This window comes from Dysidea avara, chromosome 1 (assembly GCF_963678975.1).
Source record: "Dysidea avara chromosome 1, odDysAvar1.4, whole genome shotgun sequence".
NCBI classification, from domain to species: Eukaryota; Metazoa; Porifera; class Demospongiae; order Dictyoceratida; family Dysideidae; genus Dysidea; species Dysidea avara.
Window position 1 is genome coordinate 1875626 of NC_089272.1, and position 21272 is coordinate 1896897.

The following is a 21272-nucleotide window of genomic DNA, read 5'->3' on the forward strand; positions in this document are numbered from 1 at the left end:
ACATTTCTTCTCTTAAATACATAATTATATGCTTAGCTACAAACACATAATGTGACTACAGAGATATTATGTTGTGAGAAGCTATAATATGATACCCACAAAGATACGGCGGTATTTCAAATTACAGGTATACATAGTGACCACAACATTAATTACTGGCAGGAAAAGTAGCCACCTTACCTCATCAGTTTCAGCTGTGTTCTACCCATCAAACAGCTGTATGCATGGAGCTTGAGAAGAGTGCACAAAACAATTTGCTCGCTTCAACTGCATAGCTACAGTGGAGCAAATATTGTAGCCAGCTCTCCATTCTTATATTGCACATTACTACATTACTTGATTTTTTTATAATTTAATTTAATTTAAATGCCTTCAAATACACACACTTATTCTTCTAATGTTCTGTACAATAATGTAAAATAACTTTTGTGCGATGCTTGCAGTTATAAATCATTGGTATGGTATTACTAAAACTGTTAACTGAAAGCCTGTATTTTCAAGGTTTGTGGTTCAACTAATTCCATGTAGCTTTTGAAGCTGATATACATTTAAAGCAATGAGGCAAGTCATTATTAGTGACAGATGACAATTAGTAAAGGTGTCATAGGCATAGCAACATGAGACTAGGCCTTGGGGAAGAAGGAGGTAGAGATCCTTCACTCTAATTTTATGATGTATATAGAGGTGGCTTAGTATCACTGTGTGGTTCAATCCTCAGGAATTTGTCCAGACTGCAAGTTATGTCTGGATCAAGTCACCACTTGGTCTGGTCTAAAATCATACTGCAGTATTTCACAATATCATTGTCATGCACACCTTTACCAATCTACAGAAAAAGAACATAATTATTTGTGATTTTAAACTTTAGGACAGTGAACAGTACTTAAACCTCAGATATCTCAATACAAGATTGACAGATATAGTTACAAGCTTTCTGTGTTTATATCTGAGTGTCAAGTAATCCTCAAATGTTTCGAATTATACTTGTAGCTGTATACGTACTGTAAGATACATAGTAACACATACACTATGATGTGTTGCTCAATGAAGTTTAACTAGCACAAACATTACTTGTAGTGTGTGACATTATTAGCTTTGTTCTGATGCAATACATTTTAATTTGTATGCCAACAATGTTACTGATGATGAGTGGTCATCTCTTACACCATGACACACTGGGGTAGAGTAGACAGTGATATGATAAGAACCTGTGGACACACAACATAGCAATGTCATTTCATCACAGTGTTAATGTAATATCACTTGAAACTTGTTAATGTACACAACACACCCATAACATTATATATACACAAGACATGACTATTGCTCAAGTTTATGCAAACTAAATACATACAAAGCATAATGTATGCATGCAATGAATGATTGAGCCTTTCACTAGATGTTCCAAACTCTCCTGAAATTTGGTTTTGTTAGGTGTAGTTCTCTGCAACTTCTGATCACTTCTGTACATAACATATTCCAAACTAAATAAGAAACCAAAACTTTAAGTTGTGGCAATTTTTTCTTAAAAATACAGCAAATTTTCTGTGATGTACCAAAATTTACACTTGTGTAGGAAGCATGGTTCCTACACGTGTAGGGCAGCATTAAGAAATTTTGTAGGAAATCTTCCTGCACTGTTGAGTTTTGTAAGAAAGATTCCTACACATGACAAAATGTGTAGGAATCATTCCGAACAATTCCTACACTTGTAGGAATGATTCCTACACTTGTAGGAATGATTCCTACACTTGTAGGAATTATTCCTACACTGCAAGAAGATGTCTTACACTTTATGCCAAGTGTAGGAATCTTTCTTACAAAATTCAACAGTGTGGGAATATTTCCTACAAAATTCTGCAAAAATTCTCAATAAAGCACTACATGTGTAGGAATCATGCTTCCTACACAAGTGTAAAATTCCTTCCAGCACTTTACCTCAAAATTATGATTTCTTATTTAGTTTGGAATATGTTACATGTATAGACTATCTCAAGATGTGCATGCCAGAGTGTAGCATGCACCAGACAAGGCAACCATACACAACTCTTGGTATCAGAGGAAGCAGTTGATGTGAAGAGGCTGACCAGAGTACAGAATCTCTGATGACAGCATGGAGTCTGGAGGGCACAGCCCCAGAAGCTGTAGCCATATTTGATTTTACGATATGTCTCAAAGTTCACCAGAATTTATAGTTATTATAATTTGAAGCATTTCAATTAAAACACCAACTTTTTTAGTCAAAGTTGGATATTTGCAGTCACAAAAACCTCCTTGGGCAATGCTTACAGGGTTAGCCTAAACATACGGCATTTATAAGCAGTATACAGGGGTAGATCTAGGGTTTTTTGAAAGGGGGGGCTAAGCTGGACAGGGACATAGGTAACTAGCCAGACATTAGAAGGTATCAAGCCTTCTCACAAGACTCTAGTGGTAAGATTTTTATCCATGGACAAATTAGCTATTTAGAATAATGGGTACATTAGTGTGCAGCATGTGAAGCATGCCAACCTAGGGGGGTCTGGGGGCATGCCCCCCAGGAAATTTTTGAAAATTATAGGCCCTCTATAAAGGTGAATCTGAGAGTGTTTTTCAGTGGAAATAATGGAATTTCAGTTTATCAAAACACTTTTCCATTAAATCAAGACTGATTGCAATATGCATTAAGTAGCTATCATGCATGCATGATGTTCTCTTGCTGATAGGCGAAATGATTCAAATGAACACTGATTAATAATGTGGTTCAAAATAATTCATCACATTGTAGACATTAACGCTGACTTTTTACTCCCACTTCGCCCTTGTACCCACTCTATAGGCAGACACTCAAAGAGATTCTTACCAGCAATAACTAATGCCAACTCAAACTCTTTTCTTCCAAGCAGTATTAAGCTGTGGAACTTTTTACCAGATGATGCTGCTGTAATTGTTTCAGACCTCAATCATTTCAAACAAGGAATAAAAGGACTGTTATCTTTCATAATTTTTGTAATGTAATTACTTTGTGCATTCCCCAGGAGGCCTGCACAGTAATAAAAATTAAAAAATCTTTTCATTTGTAGCATTTAGATATGGCTAGCTATATACCACAATGCATCAGCTCCTCTTCAATAGACTCAATTGTCTATCTTACTGATAAAAATAATGTTGTTGGATCCCACTGGAAGGTTGGAGTAGATTATTTCACACATCATGAAGTTGGAAGAATTGTGGAAAATACTTACCCTAGCCTCAACATTAACAGATTCAAGGCAGACTCTCTTTATGGAACACTAGACATCATCTTCTAAAGACCATCTGGGATTCATCAACATTGGGTGACTATGACTACAAACTACACAAGTTTGACTGATGATTTTGCAGTCTGCATGAAGGATGCTGTTTCTAAATACTCCCATGATCAAACAAAACCAGACAATAGGAGAAGCCTTTGTGGGATAATGTGTGGAAGAAACATGTATGGCTAAACAGAGGCAGAAATATGTATGGCTAAACAGAGGCAGAAACATGTATCAAGACACACTGTAGTGTGTTGTGTGGCCAAGAAAGCCGGCGACCACACAGTGAGTATATTTAAAGGAAGAAAGAAAACAGCTTTTTTATGCATGCATAGCTCCATGGCCCCTTCTCCAAAGCACACCATTTTTGCATTATAGCTGTCCCCCACGTAGGGTACGCCACACAGAAAATTTGATTCACAACAGCCATTTGTGAGATATGGGCGTTCAAAATTTCATTTTAATTTCTTCATTTTTTTCTTCTTATGCCATACATCGGGGACTTCGATTTCTTTTTGCACACTTCGCAAAAATTGCTATAAAATGCAAACGTGTATCTCGATTGCCTCAATCTTTGGAACAAATGAAGACTGTGTAACAGTGGATTCACATACCAAGTTTGTTGTGAATCTGAGTAATATTCAAGGAGTTATGAGCGTTTATTCATGTAAAAAAAATCAAACTTCTGTCACAGCTACAGGGTAAACCAAGTAGAGAAATAACTTGAAAATTGGTGTGTAGATAGGCTGATCATCGTAGCAGTGCCTTTTGATAGTTTGAATAGCAATAGAGTTACAGCGACAAAGTTATAAAGCAAAAACTAAGCAAGTGTAAAATCGCGGGATTGAGATACTCTAATAGAGCAGTCACCACTGGGTAAAAAAGGTGTGTAAAAAATGTCGGAAAAAAATTACCAGAGTTTGAACCAGGGACCTCCATACCTAACACCTGCATCCTTTACCACTGAACCACTGCTACCTTGGCTGATCACCTCACTTAATTCTGCTTTATAAATGAAATTTCTAGTTGAAATCTGCTTTTAATCAAACATTTGTAATTTCATAGATCTACCAATAAAGGTACTAGATTGTTCTAGAACATTCTGTGTATGTTCTATTAGAAGTCCTCAAAAAAATGTGCACTCTACTAGAGTATTACAATAATATTATCAAATATTGAATTAAATCATGCAATGAAATACATTTATAAGTCTGTCTTCAATAATCATCATTGTATCTACATAGAAAAAGAAGAAATGTGAATAAAAAAAACCTCAAAGTCAGCCATAGGCTGGTTTTGGGGCCTTATAAAGTACAAAAAAGGTGTGAAATCCACACAAAAAACAGCCAAGCTGTGAAAAAATGGTGTGGCCTTAAAAAGCCTGGGTGAAAAACGTTGTGAAATCAAAGGTGGCGGCCAAGAAATGGCTGTATTGATGTTAACACTAAAAAATTTTAATGATGGCTGTGTGCATTGTTAAAATTTATTAGCATTAACATCATTGCAGCCATTTCTTGGCCCTTTGATTTCATAACTTTTTTCACCCAGGCTTTTTAAGGCTGCACCATTTTTTCACAGCTTGGCTGTTTTTGTGTGGATATATAGCTAAGTAGTAGTGGAGTTGAATGTCACAATTATTAGTATGCATGCTCCTTAGCCTAATGACACCTTAACACCAATAAAGTGTACTGAAAAGCAGAATGCAGTGAAGGGTACTGGTAGCTATTAGCTAGTCCACTGGAAATCCTTAGCAAAATGCAACTATATTTGCATTTATGGGGTTTCTGACTCATTTACTGTTGTGATTGTCAACTTATTTCTAGTAAAGGTGGACCGATATTGGTGTCAGATCGGTATCGGTAATACAAGGTACAGATACCACCAGTAGACACTCGCCACTTTTATTAAACCATCTCTAGCTAAGTTTCCAGTAGCTAATAACTTAGTTGAGCTAATCAGTAACTAACAAAGTAGCGAAACAAAGCCTTTGTTACACTTTTCCAAGTATTGCTGCAATTGCTCCGTGTGTATTCTAATATATTAGAGCACATGAATCTTTTGTAATTAAATGGCAGTACAGTTGTTCCTCAAGAAATAAGTTTATGACAACTTGGCTTGCTTTTTCATGAAAAAGTTTGGTTGCAAAGCTGTAACAAACATTACACAGTTATCAGCCGCCCACGCAATTAATTGCCTAATCAATACGCTTACAAGAAAACTACCTCAAATTAGTAATCCACAATGATGTTTATCATATTTTTAATAGCTAGCTACGTATCACAACAGTGAAACTAGGCTTCAATGCTTAGTATCAGCATCAGAATCGGCAGATAATTTCAGTACAAATACTTGTATCGAAAGTATCGGTAAAAAGTGAGTATCGGTCCATCTCTAATTTCTAGATCTGCCGGGTAATGAAGACCAATCTATAGCTAGCTACAAATACCAGTACCATACCCCACAGCATGGGGTCATATCAGAAGGTAACTGATACAGATTTTACATTCATAGACAAAAGTGCTACAGCTGCCTTATAAACTTGTAAAATACCAAATGACTACAGTTTGCTAAATGGCTGAGTTGGTAGCTAGCTACATATTATACTGAAGCTGATAACTCTAACCAATTAAACCAACTAACAGTTTTTGAATCTTAAAATATCAAAACCACACTAATCACCTCTTGTAGCCATAGTGGAAAACAATGCTAATTATCTGAATAAAACAAATCCATAATTAAAACTTTTGTAACTAAAGATGCAACCCACAATCGAAATCTTTTCTTGAAGAACTCTTGAGGAAAAACCAGAGTTGAACAATAGGTAATAGCTACATAGACATTATTTGTGGTGGTAGTGATGCATAGTTCCTGAAATAAGTCTGCTTTTGATACACATAGAAGATTTAGGATTTTATTGGCCAAGCACTAACTTAGAAAGGACGGGGAGGGGGACTACAGCCCCCTTAGCCCCCCCTAAATCCACCCCTGGTATACAAAACACTTTTTGTACACCTGAAAACACTTTGTACAGTGGTAAGATACCAACTTTCAAAGGAAGAGGTCAGCAGTGCTATTCCTCTGTAGGCAACAATATTTTTCCTTTTTTTTTGTTCCCAGAACATTTAGAGACATGTTTTATGAGTGCTTCGACTGCCCTATTAGTAGAGCATTTGAGTGTTCTATTAGAGATGTCTTTTTAATGGTTTTCAGCCCCACTTCAAGAAGAATTAGCTAAGACCCCACCACCTTTGGATATTTTGATTTGCTCTGAAGGCACATTAGATTTTGCCAAACCAAGTTGAAATGAAGGAAAGCTGAGGCTGGTTTTGAGTGATATTGTATGGCAGAAAAGTGCCAATCTCTGATTCCTATTATATACAGTAGCTACTACCACACTGTCAAAAAGTTCCTCAAAAAACAAATGTTGAATAGTAGGGCTTTGTATACCCATGAAATGATACGTATGTAGTTAACAAATGGATAAGAACAAATTGTTTATTTACATATAAAATCATCATATCTACAGTCTGTTCGTGTTCACCTGAGCCCTCGTTTCTTGTTAATAACTCTTGTTACAAGCTGCCCAAACATTTAGTAGCACTGTGAAGCCCTTTAAACACCAGAACTGTTAATCAAAAAAGATACAGACAAGAACAGGTGAGTTATGAGGCTTTAAAAATATCCCATACATTTAGTATGGACGATTCAAGAGCGCAAACATGTTTACAACATGAAAACATGCTTGTTCCTGTACAAAGCCATTGGGAGTGAACACATGTTCACCTCTTTGATATTACTATATTTGGCGGGGGTCAGTGGGTCAGTGAACCCGTACGGACTATATTAATAAGAAAATGGATCTTGTCAAAATCAGTCACAACATCAGATACTATACATCAATAGAATTTATCCCATTAGATAGCTACACCCAAACATACGCAGGGAATTAAAATCTTGAAATCACAACTCTGTTTAATGCACATCATTCACCAAATTCTGCACTGTAACTGTCATTCCTCCAGGAATAGTTACTGTGTCACAAGTGTACTGGATATAATATATGTGAATGGATTTGACAAAACCAAGCTTCCACACACATTTGATTCTTTGACTTTAACTGATTGTAACTGGACTACTCACTGTGCTATTGACCTGCAATTTGACACAATCCTTAATTAATTGCATTATGCAATAAAAGATCAAAATTGGAAAGTGATAGCTTACTCCTACATTGAGTCATGATTCCTAAAGTCACAAATCTGGATGTGTGTGTTTTGTCAAATCCGGTCACATATATATTACATTAAAAACAACAAACCTGTAAAATCTCATAATATCCATGCAACACATTAATATTATTTTGTGACCAAACGTGTAAAAGAGGTCTATAGCTTTTCCAAATTTCCAGCTTGACTAATCATAACTCCTCGTGTTCTTAAACTATTCCCTTTTAAAAATACACTGAGCAGAAGTGTTATGCCAGATAACCAAATTCACAAGTTAACTTATGGGTTTCCAGGTACATGCAAGGCTATAAGATGCCTATTTGCAGACCCGGTACATTTTATACCTGAAAGTTCAATACCCTAATTGTACATATGAAATGACATTTTCACAGACCACTGAGCCACATTTAAACCTTGCATGTGTAAAGAATAGTATCTTTAGACTAGTACATTTCTGTAGTGAATTTTGAACAACACTAAAGAAGAAAATTCCTATACAAACACACAACACTTCATTACCTTGTAGGATCATCATCAAACCTCGCTTCAACAGGAACATGATTTGTTATAAGAGAAAAACATTTTCCTTGTTGTTTAATTTTTTCCTTAGTATACCCAATAGTGATCTGTAAGTAAGTCTAATAGATGTACTATTATTGTCGCATACATACAGACTGTAGTGCTTCCTGTAAGGTGTAGTTCTCCAAGTTATCATATTGTACATTGAAATCAGCTACACTGGTAAGGTTGTATCCCAATAAGCCACCTATTCAAAGTAACTTGTATAAGTATGTGGCCATATTATGAGGTACTATATACACAACTATATCAATACACATGGCAAGAATGTAGTCAGAAAACTTTGAGCCGAGGCACACCCAACTGCTCTATTAGGGCAGTTTTATCAAGACTATTCTATTAGAATTGTTCTATTAGAGTATCTCAGTACTAAATTCTTTAGTTGCTTTTTGTTTACTGAGGTAACTCCCTTGGTTGCCTCAATGGTAGGCTATGCCATTGCATAATAGTGTTGCAGGTTGCTATAGGAAGAGAGTGACTATAGATAAGATTAAGTGTGTATGTAATAGTTATACTACGGCTGCGAGGGATTTTGCTGATATATATACACCCAAAGTACAAGGGCCTCAGGCCCAAGGGCTAAGGGTGTACAATATCAGCAAAACCTGATGCAGTTGTGGTAAAAGTGATATAATATACAGGGGCGGATCCAGGAGTTGGCAAGGGGAGGGACACAAACAGGCTAAGTTGTAGCTGGTTGGGAAGAGCCAGATTCTCTTGTTGGTTGCTGCATTTTTGAGGCAGCAAATAATCACCTCTTAGTAGTGTCTCACGGTTGATTTTTGCCATTTTGGCCTTTGCATATGTTGTGAAGTCTTAAAAGTTGTTTTAAAGGGTAATACAGAAGTTTCCTATCACTGTTTCAGTATAGGTGCATTAGGTTTAGAAATGTACAGCAACATTAATATTTTACAGAAAGTCCAAAATAAATTCTGTGCATAAGTTGTATCACTTGGTGCTATGTGAGGCCTGAGTCAAATGTGACCCAGTCTGAGAAAATCGGTCTTATCGCCCATGTCAGCAGATTCGATTTTTCACCCAGGACACGAAGCTACATGAATAAACTATCTAATTCCACAATAAAAATCAGCTAGACTTGAGTGGTCTGGTTTTGCTGGCTGCTTTTCCCAAGCCCAGTGGTGATCCGTACGTGCGGTGTGGGGCCTTAACGGAGCTCTGGTCAGCCTGGGGATGACTGTATGCAGCTGTACAGCTCTGTGGTGTTGAATAAGTACCTCTGCTGTGAATTTCCTTTCATTTTAGCCAATTTTGAGACCTCAATGGCCCAAAACTTGGCCTAATTCATCCATACGCCTTCCTTTTCACAGCTCTGTGGTGTTGAATAAGTACCTCTGCTGTGAATTTCCTTTCATTTTAGCCAATTTTGAGACCTCGATGGCCCAAAACGTGGCTTAATTCATCCCTACACCTTTCTTTTTCACAGCTCTGTGGTGTTGAATAAGTACCTCTGCTGTGAATTTCCTTTCATTTTAGCCAATTTTGAGACCTCGATGGCCCACAACGTGGCCTAATTCATCCCTACGCCTTCCTTTTCACAGCTCTGTGGTGCTGAATAAGTACCTCTGCTGTGAATTTCCTTTCATTTTAGCCAATTTTGAGACCTCGATGGCCCACAACGTGGCCTAATTCATCCCTACACCTTCCTTTTCACAGCTCTGTGGTGTTGAATAAGTACCTCTGCTGTGAATTTCCTTTCATTTTGGCCAATTTTGAGACCTCAATGGCCCAAAACTTGGCCTAATTCATCTCTACGCCTTCCTTTTCAATTTTTGAACACCGCCTTCCAGGGCTCCGCCTCCCACCCATTTTGCAGCTCGCCTGATACAGTCAACCTCGGTTTTAAAACTATCTAAAATGGCGGGAAACTTAGTTGTTGGCTACTTGCACAGTGGATGCTCTGGAAGGTAAGGAATTGGTGTAAAACGGGTGAAAATTTGGTATACCATTGGCGAGCTACAACACACTAAATACCTAAAACCGGCGTTTCTCGATACTTTTAAATAGGTGATAAGCCCGGTTTTCCAAGACTGGGTCACAAATATGCTCAAAATTTTGCCCAAATGCTTTCAGGAATTTCCCATAAATTTAACCTATCATACTCTTCAGTGTTCCCATTATGCTTGCATTATGTTCCTAGTTAGCAACAGTTTTTACAATTATCTTGGATTATTTACTCAGTGAATGCTCTATTAGAGTATTTCACTACAAAGTGACTGTTCTATTAGAGAGTATTGATCTAAAGAGTTATGTACAATGCATTTGAATGCACTGACTGCTCTATTAGGGAGTATCAATCTTCATGGAATTAAGCTCCATAGTTTGAAATATCCACCTAGTACTCCAGCCTATTATGCTGATTATTACGCCAACATATTTGACGCAGGTCTAGAGCCTATGATGGTTAATGGGTCAAGCAAATGTAGGCAGTTCTTACATAGCTACTTATGTATCTGAGAACACACAGTACCAGGATCCACCCATGCACCAATTAATAACACTCACCAATTGCCAAGTGGTGAAAACTCCATACAAGACAACTACAAAAGTCACATACCAGTAAATGTACTGCCTACATATACTTGTGTCTAGACAATACATGTTCTAGACAATACATGCTCTAGACAATACATGCTCTAGACAATACATGCTCTAGACAGCTAGTACATGCAGTAGTTTAAAAACTTGACTACAGTTTATCAATACATACACACAAGCCAGCATGTTGTATTAATGGATATCTACACAAGGAATCTGCTGGGATGGTACATGTTATGTATGACACTAGTCTATGTCACACATAGCATGATTAAAGACATTAATGGCTACAACAGAACTATGTATCTAAACAGATTAGAGTCCTGTTAGCTTCACATGTGTGTCACATGCTTTGCATAATTCTAGTCACAGAAATCACCAGAAATCACCAGAAATCATTACCATCCCATAAGATATCATTAGGCACCATCACCAGTTTATAAAGATGATTATCATCTATAAAGTGAGTTATTTTAACACTATAATTATGTACATCAATCAGAAAGCCACCATTACTGGCAGTGACCAGAACTGCAGAAGACACAGTCTAAAGCATTTGTCCTCAGTGGTCATTGTACCATTCCTCAGGCCTTAAAATAGTGTGGATACTCTGATACAAGCCATGACCTATACTTATACATGATCAGATACCTAAAACATATCCAACAGAAACATCATCACTACGTTGTGTTACTTGACAAGTTCTCTGGAATACTCTTATACCACTAGAAAGAAACACAATTACACAGTTAACATGATCACCCATTGTATCAATAAGTAATAAATTACTTGAAATATTTTTCAGCTTCTGTCATCATAGCACTACTGATACAGTAAGCGGCACCACTTCCAAATTGATACTCCTTATGCTTCACTATCTATAGCAAATAACTTATTAAATATGACACATTGTTATTTTATTACATACATAATGTAGCTCCTTTAACCGAAGTTTGGCTCCTTTATCGTAAACCTGCAACACAACTTAACTACATTATACAAGTAATAACTGCTTACTGAAAAGTAAGGTCTAAAATGGTTATCTTCGCGCCACCTACCAATATAGTGTGGTTGATGAGGATCATATTTTTGTAATAGTTGACTCAATTGTGGGATATTGACGTAAACATCATCATCAAAATGACAGAACCACTGGTAGCTGGGGAATACCCCACAATTATACTCATATCATAATAATATACATACCCCTCCTTGTTGTGATGCTGTTCCCTAACTCTGTAGTAGGCTGCAAACTCCTCACCCAGTTTACAGCACAGATTGTTGCTACAATGATATTGCATACTTCCACTGGTTAATAACAAATACTTATCTTACGCTTTGTGTCTTTGGAAACAATTAGTGACGACTATATCAATTCCTTAAAAATAGAATAAGTTATGAAACATTACACATTTAGATAGAAGAGTCTGGTCTAGACTAAAGGACTTATAGTTATAGAGTGATGATTGTAACGCAAAAAGAATGTCTAAACCAAACACCAAGCTGTAAAATAAGAGTGTGAACCCCAAAAAGGCCAGGATGAAAAAGTTGTGAAATCAAACGTGGCGGCCAAGAAATGGCTATGATGGTAGGTTAATGGCAAAAATTTTAATAAAGACAATTTAGGTGAATTTGTGTTGCCTTCTCCAAGTTTCACTAGGATTCGGCACAAAATTTTGTCGTTACTAAGATTTTTGCCATTAACCTACCATCACAGCCATTTATTGGCTGCCACTTTTAATTCACAGCTTTTTTTACCCTGGGGACTGCACTCTTTTTTTACAGCTTGGCTGTTTTGGTTTAGATATCACTTCTTTTAGTATTGCAAGCCACAAAGCCAGCTATAAACTGGCTTTGGTGCTTCCTTTTAACTTGTTTTTTTTTCTTTACAACAGCAATTGCTGAACAAGAGAAGCTATTATAATAATGTATGCATAGGTTATTGTCTGACTAAATATTTGTATATTTAACACTGAATAAAATGAATGATTACCACATAGGGAGAGAGAGAGATGCCGGTCTTATTTTGTTAAGACAATATACAACATAAGTACAGGGGTCTAGACTCAGGCATACTATGCACCGAGTGGACAGTACAGGAGCCCTGGCAAGATTTCCACTATTAAATTACAATACAAAAATAATTATTATAGCATGCAGAAAAGTTCAGTTTAGACAAACCGATAGATCCCAGTCCAAGGAGGTTCTAGAATTAAAAATCCTGTATGAGCAGGAGACAGCAGTGCAAGCAGCCTGCTTAAACAGGGTCTTCTTTGCCACTTCGCAAGCATTAGCCACTTGGGCAATTGTGTCTGGCATAAAATGGCCTAAACAACCAATCTCGATGGAAATGAGATTAACAGATAAGCCAGAAAGCTGAAGGTCATATTGTAAACTGCTATATACTGATCTTCCTTCCGAACTCTAGCAGCCAAAAGATGTTGCTGGGTATTGGTGGGGATAGTTAGTTCAAACAAACAGATGGAATTATTGGAAACCAACACCAAGTCAGGTCTGCTAAAAGTGGAGGAAAGATTGGTTGGAATGGTGCTAGGAGGGCAGACACTAGCAAGATATCCTGGAAGGTCAGCATAGAGTTTTAAAAAGTCAGGTAAGTGCTGTTGGAGTCCGTGAACAAGAACATGTAGGACTGAATCATGTCTCCAGGTATACCTGCCTTGATCAAGAGCAACAGGACATCCAGTCAAGATATGGTTTGCTGTGGGTTGGGGAGCTTGACAAATGGCACATTTAGGGCTAGTACATAACTATAGCCCACCGAGTTGGATTATGTGTTATAACTCTGTGGCTTTAAATCTGATTCTTCTCAACTATCGCAGGGCCTTTCTATGGTGATTAATCCATCTGTACACCGATTTTCAAATGCTTCCACTGAGCGGTTTGTCTGGTAGGCGTGGGAAGTATTCATTTTTTAATTAGCTAATCTTGATCGCATAATTGTTACACGCTGTTGGTTTTTCATTGTATCTTCGTGGTCTTTAACTCGATTTCTTTCAAACAACAAAAGGTTTAAAGTTCAATAGTTAGCGTATTCACCCACCGATTTTCAGCTTCTTCCCGTAAGCGGTTTACTCTGTAGGCGTGAAAACATATTGGTGTTATTTTTCATGAATAATTGTTAATATCATATTCCAGCCAAGCTTGGTACCAGGATGAGCCTTTATACCCTCCGTTTTGTGTGCCAAATTTCAAGGCAATCAGATAATGATTGTGTTTGCATTTTATGGCAGTTTTTGTAAGTGTGCAAAAAGATGAAGAAAAAGAAAAAAACTAAGAAACTAAGCGTATCTTTGAAGTCTCATATCTCGGGAAACTTGACGCGATTTTGCTCAAATTTGGAATGTGGAGTACTGACGTTGGCGGGCATGTCCACAGTAAAAATCATAGTGTTTCATAAAGGTAGTACGGACGTACAAATATGTGAAAATCATGTTTTCTTTCTTCCTGTCAATATACTCACAGTGTTGCGTGCCGGCTTCTTGGGCCGCACGACATACTACCGTGTGTCTTGATAAGCTATGCATTTGTAACATGCCTTGTTACTTTTTTTTGCATGCACATGGAGCACATACCTCTTATACAAAAACAAGACAGTTGCGAAAAGCCTGTAGCCTTTAAAATATCAACTGAGCTAACGGGGAATTTCAGTGAATCAATTTTCTGTATATGCTTTATACTTATCCGGATATTACAGTTTCACGAATGCTTTCTAACAAATTAACTTCCAATGCTTAACTAGCAAATATTATTTTTTACAGGAATTTCCCATAATACAGGAATCAAAGGTGACAGTCAAAAAATGACTGCAAGTATAATAATGTCAATCAAGTTAATCAATCAGTCTATTGGTCTTGTATTAGACCAGTGAAGTCACTTCTACTGAATCTAGGGGAAACCGTGACTAATGAGTAATCCCAACTGTTATACATGCATCACTGGCAGGCCAGTTCACCCTATGCTCTGCCCATTGCGTAGCTTAAGAGAACAGCATGCAAAGCAAGAAGTCACTTCAACTGTAATACGCAGAGGAGCAAACAAAAATGGGCAACTCTTATACAACAGTCCAACACGTAAAGCTGTTGACCTACCCACAAACAAATCCATTACTCCAAGAGAGCTGAAAAGAATGAAGAGCAAAAGAACATCAGTAAGTCAATGATGCATGCACTGTGTCTCTTGTATTATGCTAAACAACACGTGTTTCTAATTGTGTAAAAAGTCACTCCATTGCATTATCAATAGTTGAGTGCTGCTTGTCTGAAGGAATAAGTTAGTCAATCCACCATTATAATTTTTGCAAAACATTGTTGTTGGAAATTGCTCCAAATCACTCTGGAGTCATGCGTGTAATGGACATAATAATATCCAACTGATTTTACCATGATATGTAGTTGTCTCTGGTTAATATTTTGTTAGCAGGAAAATTCAAACCATTGTAATCACTACTACTATCAAATACCATCCTATATGTACTGTACAGACTGACCTGTTCTCTTTATTGTCTTGACAAAAATGTTATCATGTGACCCATCACTGATTATTGTTAGCTGTAAATAATGACAATAAAATGTTTATAACATTTGATTGGAAAAAACAACTATAATATTATCACACATAGTCAGTAGGATGTTGTGGCATTGTTAAAAGTTTCTTTCAACTAGAAGTACACTTAGATACGGACTACTGATCATTGCTTTTAAAAGTTATAAGTACTATTACAATAAATAAAGTAGAAATCCAAGCTGTCAAATTCAGTGCAAACTGTGTTGTTATCAGATACACTTGACCATATTATTGGAGTATTTACATGACTGCTCTATTAGAGTATTTTGATCTTGCCAGGTGCAATAATTAGAGTGAAAAAACCATATTGCAACAAAGTCCTCAGCATAAATTAAGCTTCCTGGGCTATCCGTTTAGTTTTATTAGCATCAAGCAGTGTACACCAGCTAACCTAACTGTGAACACAATCTTTAATGGCTTCGCATATAGAATAATAGCATTTTGACAAGAAAAGGGCTGTTTTTATTCAAAAACGAAATCATAAATAACTACTGTAGTAGAGATGGGATGATACAAGAATTAAAGTAGCAATATACTGCCCCCAAAAAAAATATCACGATACAATGATATATTCCAATACTACAAAGCAGTGCATATATGTAAGTCAGATATATTAGACAGAATATCTTTTCTAATCTAACTCTGTGGAAATACTAACTCAATAATTTGGTTGTATACTGGCATCTGCATTTGAAAACTCTATGCCAATCACAGCTATCTATGTAATGATACCTGTATCACTCTCTTGCGTATTGCGATACAGCAATATATCATCCCAGCTCTGAAAAAAATATGTCATGACCTATTTATTTGTCACGTATTATATTCTTTGACCTTCACCAATAATACATTGTGCATTAAATAGAGTGCATACTTCAATAAACCATTATTGCAGCAATCTTCGTTTGCTGTTAGTACACATGCAAGTTCACAAATTGTTACATAACTAAGTCCTCTTTCTTCTTTGCCAGCAAATGAGAACAAGCTTGCCTATCACATAACCGAATTTACTGGTCACTGGCATGAACTTGAAATAGGTGATGTTAGTGTTCTGCTTTCGTTAGCATTTAGCTTATTGTAATGCAGATAAGTGTACACTTTTCAGTTCATAGCAGTAGCTAGCTCTAAGATGGATAGACTTGAGGTTTGGTAATACCCCCTTACACTTTTAACTTTTGAGATTTTGTAGCATTGTTGTGTATCCTGTGAAATGGATGCAAGGTAAATGCTAAGTGTTTGGAGCTTATGTTATATCCATCTGATAGTGGTGACCTCCTTCAAACATAACAAGACTGTAAGACCAGATGTGCTACAGATCTTCAGCAGTTGTGCTGTAAAGCCTTAATATAAAAAGTGACCAACAATTCTTAGCTCATTTTCACTCTTTTCTTACTGTTTGTCTCAGTGTTTATATTCCTCCATAATTAATAATTAACTGTGGAACTTATCTAATTGGAATACATCAAAGAATTTCACAGAACTAAGTAACACTTCTAGTCTAAAAATAAAGGCTTTCTATTTATCAACACTAATAAACAACAATCAACAATTCTTGAGGATTTCATCAAAGATGAACTTGATTAAACTTGAGTAGTGAGTTTTACAGGTTATATATTGAAAACGTAGGAAGTAGGGGACAAGGGAGGCCATGGCCCCACAGCAATTTGGTTCTTGCACACCATTCATACTATCCAGAGTGTTTTCAACTCGGGTAGTTGAACTCGGCTTGTTCACACTACTGCATCAGACATGATCTCAATAGTACACGCACTGAATGAATAATAGTGAGCTAAACAAGTGCAATAATTAATAAGCTTTTAATTATTTAGGTGCTTAATAAAAATGCACTGGAAACGTAGCAAGTAACAAGGAAGCATGGAACCAGCTAAAATAAGTCGTACAATGTAACAGCTGTCATGTTTAAGCTAGCTAGTCAGTGCTCCTTTCGCCAACACATCATCAGAGCATAACTGTCAACGGAAGTACAGTAGACTATCACGTTTACAACAGGAATCGTCAACATCTTTTTGTAGCAAATGGATTGATTGCAGAAACACTTCTCATAGTGTTCTGTTTCAAATGCTGTGTAATGGCTGAACATACATAGTTGAAAATGAAGTTTAATGGCCATTGTACTTTTCAGTAATTGATAGTCGGGCATGTGTGTGCGGACACAAGATTCATTTTATCATATATCTGACACCATTCTTTCTTTTGATGTTCCAGTCGTAATGATGTTGTTACAAACACAAAAAAAGTAGACGAGCAAGTACAAGCTAAAATTGGAAATACAAGGTTCATTAGTTATCATAGAAATATACAGTAATGAAACAAAGGTTGCCTACACATGCAGATATACTAGTGGACATTTAATCCCTAATTCAGTCATGGTAATAAACTGAAGCTGAAATTAAATGTCTCCATTAGCATATCCTCAGGTATAGGCCTTGTATCATCACTATGACCTCTCATCACTTAGAATTCCTAATTTTTCCTTGTACAATATGTAAATAACAAAAATTTGTACAACAAATCAGCCCATGAAAGTAAGCGCACAAGTGTACACACTGTATGACACACATACATTCACCTACACTGCAGTATAGAATGTACTTGTGTAATTACATACAGTAGAACCCCTTTTGTTGTTTTCACCATGTTGCCTAGCAGAAGTCTAATCACAAGTAGGGTTGCTTTGATTTGCCAAATTCACCAAACTTGCTTGTTTACGGTACTTGTTACTAATATTACTGGCCAAAATCATACCATTGAACCAAGCTGGTGTAGATAATTCCACCCCCCCTTGGAAGATCCATTACTTGGTAGCTAAGGTTTGCTGACAACTTTTACTTAAACTCAATGAACCAAATTCAGCTCATTTTTGTTTTAATATTCATTGCAAACACTTATAGTGGCAAAACTCATTTTATCTCTATTCACTACAGATATTCCAGCGTCACTGAAATGCTATCTAACCTTAATTGGCCCACCTTAGCCAGATGCAGAAACAAACAGAAGGCTACAATGTTATTTAAAACTATATTTCACCAAATCAATATTAATGCTGATGATTTCCTTTTTCCTAATCCTAACCTACATCACACCAGAGGCCATGATAAGAGATTTTAACCCCAATGACTAGAACTGACTGTTATAAATTTTCTTTTTTTCCCCTCTGCAATCAATATTTGGAATTCCTTATCCCAACACGTGATTGATTTAACAGAGATTGACCAATTCAAGCACAGCCTAGCTGGACTAGTAACTGTTTAATAATTTATCAATGTGTATGTATAGTCTTTGTGTAGTAAATATTGTATAATTATATAAGTTTGTTTTTTCTTTTGTAATTGATGATAGTAATTGTACCCTTTTTTGTGCACCATACTCTTTTGAGGTCTGCACAACAATCAATAATAATAACTACCTACTATCTTCATGCACAATAAGCTCCTCTAAAAATTTTTTATTGTTTTAATGCTATTGCAACCATAATTGATTGCAAGATCCTAAGTTTTTAATTGCATTTCAAAGTAATGGTAGCAACAATAAACCTTTGTTGGAGAGTGATTTTCCATGAAATATTATTACTAGGAAGCTGGACTAGAGTTACGTACAACTGAGTGGAACTTCCTTTTTTAAAAGTCTAGATTCGCCTTTGCAATGAGTGAAGAGAACCAAATTCACACATACAGTAGATTTACAGCCGGCGCACCAAATAGGAGGCCAACTTGGCAATGCGGAAAGTCGGCATACAGGTAAACCTGCAACCATGGTGATCAATTAACCCCTAGACACATCAGCTAGTCTGTCTGCCCACTACATCTTGACTTGTGACTTCAGGTAAAGCCCTTTATGGTGTATGACCTGTGATTTCAAAACTTATTTATGGTGGGTTTCAAATTTGACCATTTGTTTTAGCTTTTACTGATCAGTTGGCAGGTTCATGGCCTTTCAGTACCAGAGCAGTGACCTAAACACATAAGCAAGGGGTGTCACATCGGTTCACGCTGTAGGTAGATCTGCGACCACGGTCAGTCTTGACCGGGGAAAATTTCACCTTGACCCTTGACTTGCAGCGTTTATCATTTTTGACCTGTGACTTCAGCATTTCTTGTCGAACTTTTGACCTACACTTATTTCTCTATTTTCCTATACACACCTGTGCTTGTAATCTAGTATAATAATTTCTTAGTGCGTGCTACCAGCAGCTGGGAGTATAATTACAGCGAAATGCCTGTTGAAGCTTTAAAACATCTCCTTACTTCTTGTGAGTTACGTATAATCCCGTAAACTTGATAATAGCTACGTATAGTTTCGATTGTGGGTTTCGAACCTTCCGTATCGTCTTGACCCTTGACCCACTGTAAGAGCTATTTAGTGGCCTTGACCGTTCACTTAGTGTTTGACCGCGGTCGCAGATCGACCTACAGCAAGAGCCTGAGTGACACCCCCTTGCCTAAGTGCCTGTGTGGCACCTCCTTGATGGAATGATGTTCACCTTATGTTTCACCACCTGTAACCAAGTCATCATCAGTAGCATCAATCTCTCCTCGTAGTTACTTTCAGTTGTTCTAACTGAGAAATAAATGTTATCAGTGTAGTTCACATTGCTGGGTTGCTCCATTGGTTTGCGGAATCTGTAATTCTTCCTGGCAAGCGTCTTATTGCCACCACAATGAGATACTTTAATGGTTCTTTTACCGACATGGTTCATTCTCGGGTTCATTGACGCATCGATGGCATTGTATACCACGCTCCAAATCACAAAAGAAACTAACACAATGGACAACAGCGTAACGCTCAAACCCTTCCACCACACGTCTTGCCACATGCGTCTCTTTACCAAGCAAAACCTCTGAGTAGATACCTCATATTATCCAATTAGTGAGCAACTTGGTCTACCGGTATGTTTTTGTTAGTCTGGCGGCGCCCGTCCTTAGGGCGGGCGCCGCCAGAAGAGTACACCAGGCTATTCTACAGGTTTCCTCTCGGCAAGCCTTGAGGCAAGCTTCAAGGTGTTCTCAACTAAGGTTGAGCTTATTTCTATGGTGTGGGATGAAATTTTGCTGGGGTTATATTTCTCGGGTTGATTAGCCCATCAGACTTTCACGTTTTTGTACTTGTTGACCAGGTGTAACAAAAGCATTAATATGGCTAGTGTGGCCTCTGCATGCAGGTTTTAGTCATAGATAATATATACCTTACCGGATATACCTCACCGGGTAAGATATATATTATCTATGGTTTTATTTACTTTTTTTTACTGTGCACGTAGGGTTGCCTCCCCTTTAGGTGCTTGTTCCACATGCTACTTGTTTCCATAGGTTCACTGTGAATTCAGAAGTGTGAGGGTCATACTGATGGTATGACTCCTGCGGTCACTTAGTATGATCATCATACTTCAGAAGTATGAGCATCACACTTTGAAGTATGATCATCATACTAAGTCACCGCAGAAGTCATACCATCAATTTACAGTGAATTATATCGAGGGCAGTTGATTGGACGTAGCTATTAACGCAGTGGCAGATACATACATTGTAGCTAATAGGTGCTTCCCCAGAGGAGGTAGGTCACGTGTCATCATTCATCTCATGAAGTATCCGTGTGTTGGTGATATCTCCTGATATTCTAAAGGACAGAATGTATATCCGCCATCCCAAAACCCTTACAAGCCTTCTCAGTACAACACACTGCTTTTGAATTTGTCCTAGCTCCTTAACACATGGTACAGTATAACGCTTGGCTAGCTACATACACGATTGAATATCAAATATATGAAGCATGAGCCTATCCACAGTTGACACCACGTCCCCATTTAAAGGATGACAATGTGAGAATATAGTTTATAGTTTATTAACCAACAACAGGACTGGGTGTCAGTGAGTATTGAACATTGCCTTACACTTACCAGAGCAGTGCTCTGGGCATGTGCAAGCTACACTTTTAGCTACAAGGACATGTGCTATCCAGTGTGGTGACCTGTGTGTTATATATTATACTCAATGAGTGACTGTATAGGCGATCTTCCTCGGGGGCTGGACTG

General features: G+C 37.3%; 1 protein-coding gene across 2 annotated transcripts; it reads right to left on the reverse strand.

The window, feature by feature from the left end:
• Nucleotides 1–939: 939 nt before the first annotated feature.
• LOC136252740 (beta-1,3-N-acetylglucosaminyltransferase radical fringe-like) lies at nucleotides 940–20145 on the reverse strand. Of its 2 annotated transcripts, none has more exons than XM_066045309.1 (11): nucleotides 19725–20145; nucleotides 15147–15207; nucleotides 11975–12017; nucleotides 11846–11923; nucleotides 11657–11798; nucleotides 11568–11612; nucleotides 11429–11517; nucleotides 11291–11364; nucleotides 8176–8270; nucleotides 8024–8130; nucleotides 940–1208 (listed from the first exon to the last, which is right to left on the reverse strand). In XM_066045309.1, exons 1-11 carry the CDS (start codon nucleotides 20055–20057, stop codon nucleotides 1154–1156), a joined length of 1122 nt encoding a protein of 373 aa, XP_065901381.1. In that variant the 5' UTR covers nucleotides 20058–20145; the 3' UTR covers nucleotides 940–1153. The 2 variants fall into 2 exon arrangements, 1 of the variants encoding a protein (XP_065901381.1); XR_010699779.1 differs by lacking the exon at nucleotides 940–1208 and adding an exon at nucleotides 10607–10641.
• Nucleotides 20146–21272: the final 1127 nt, after the last annotated feature.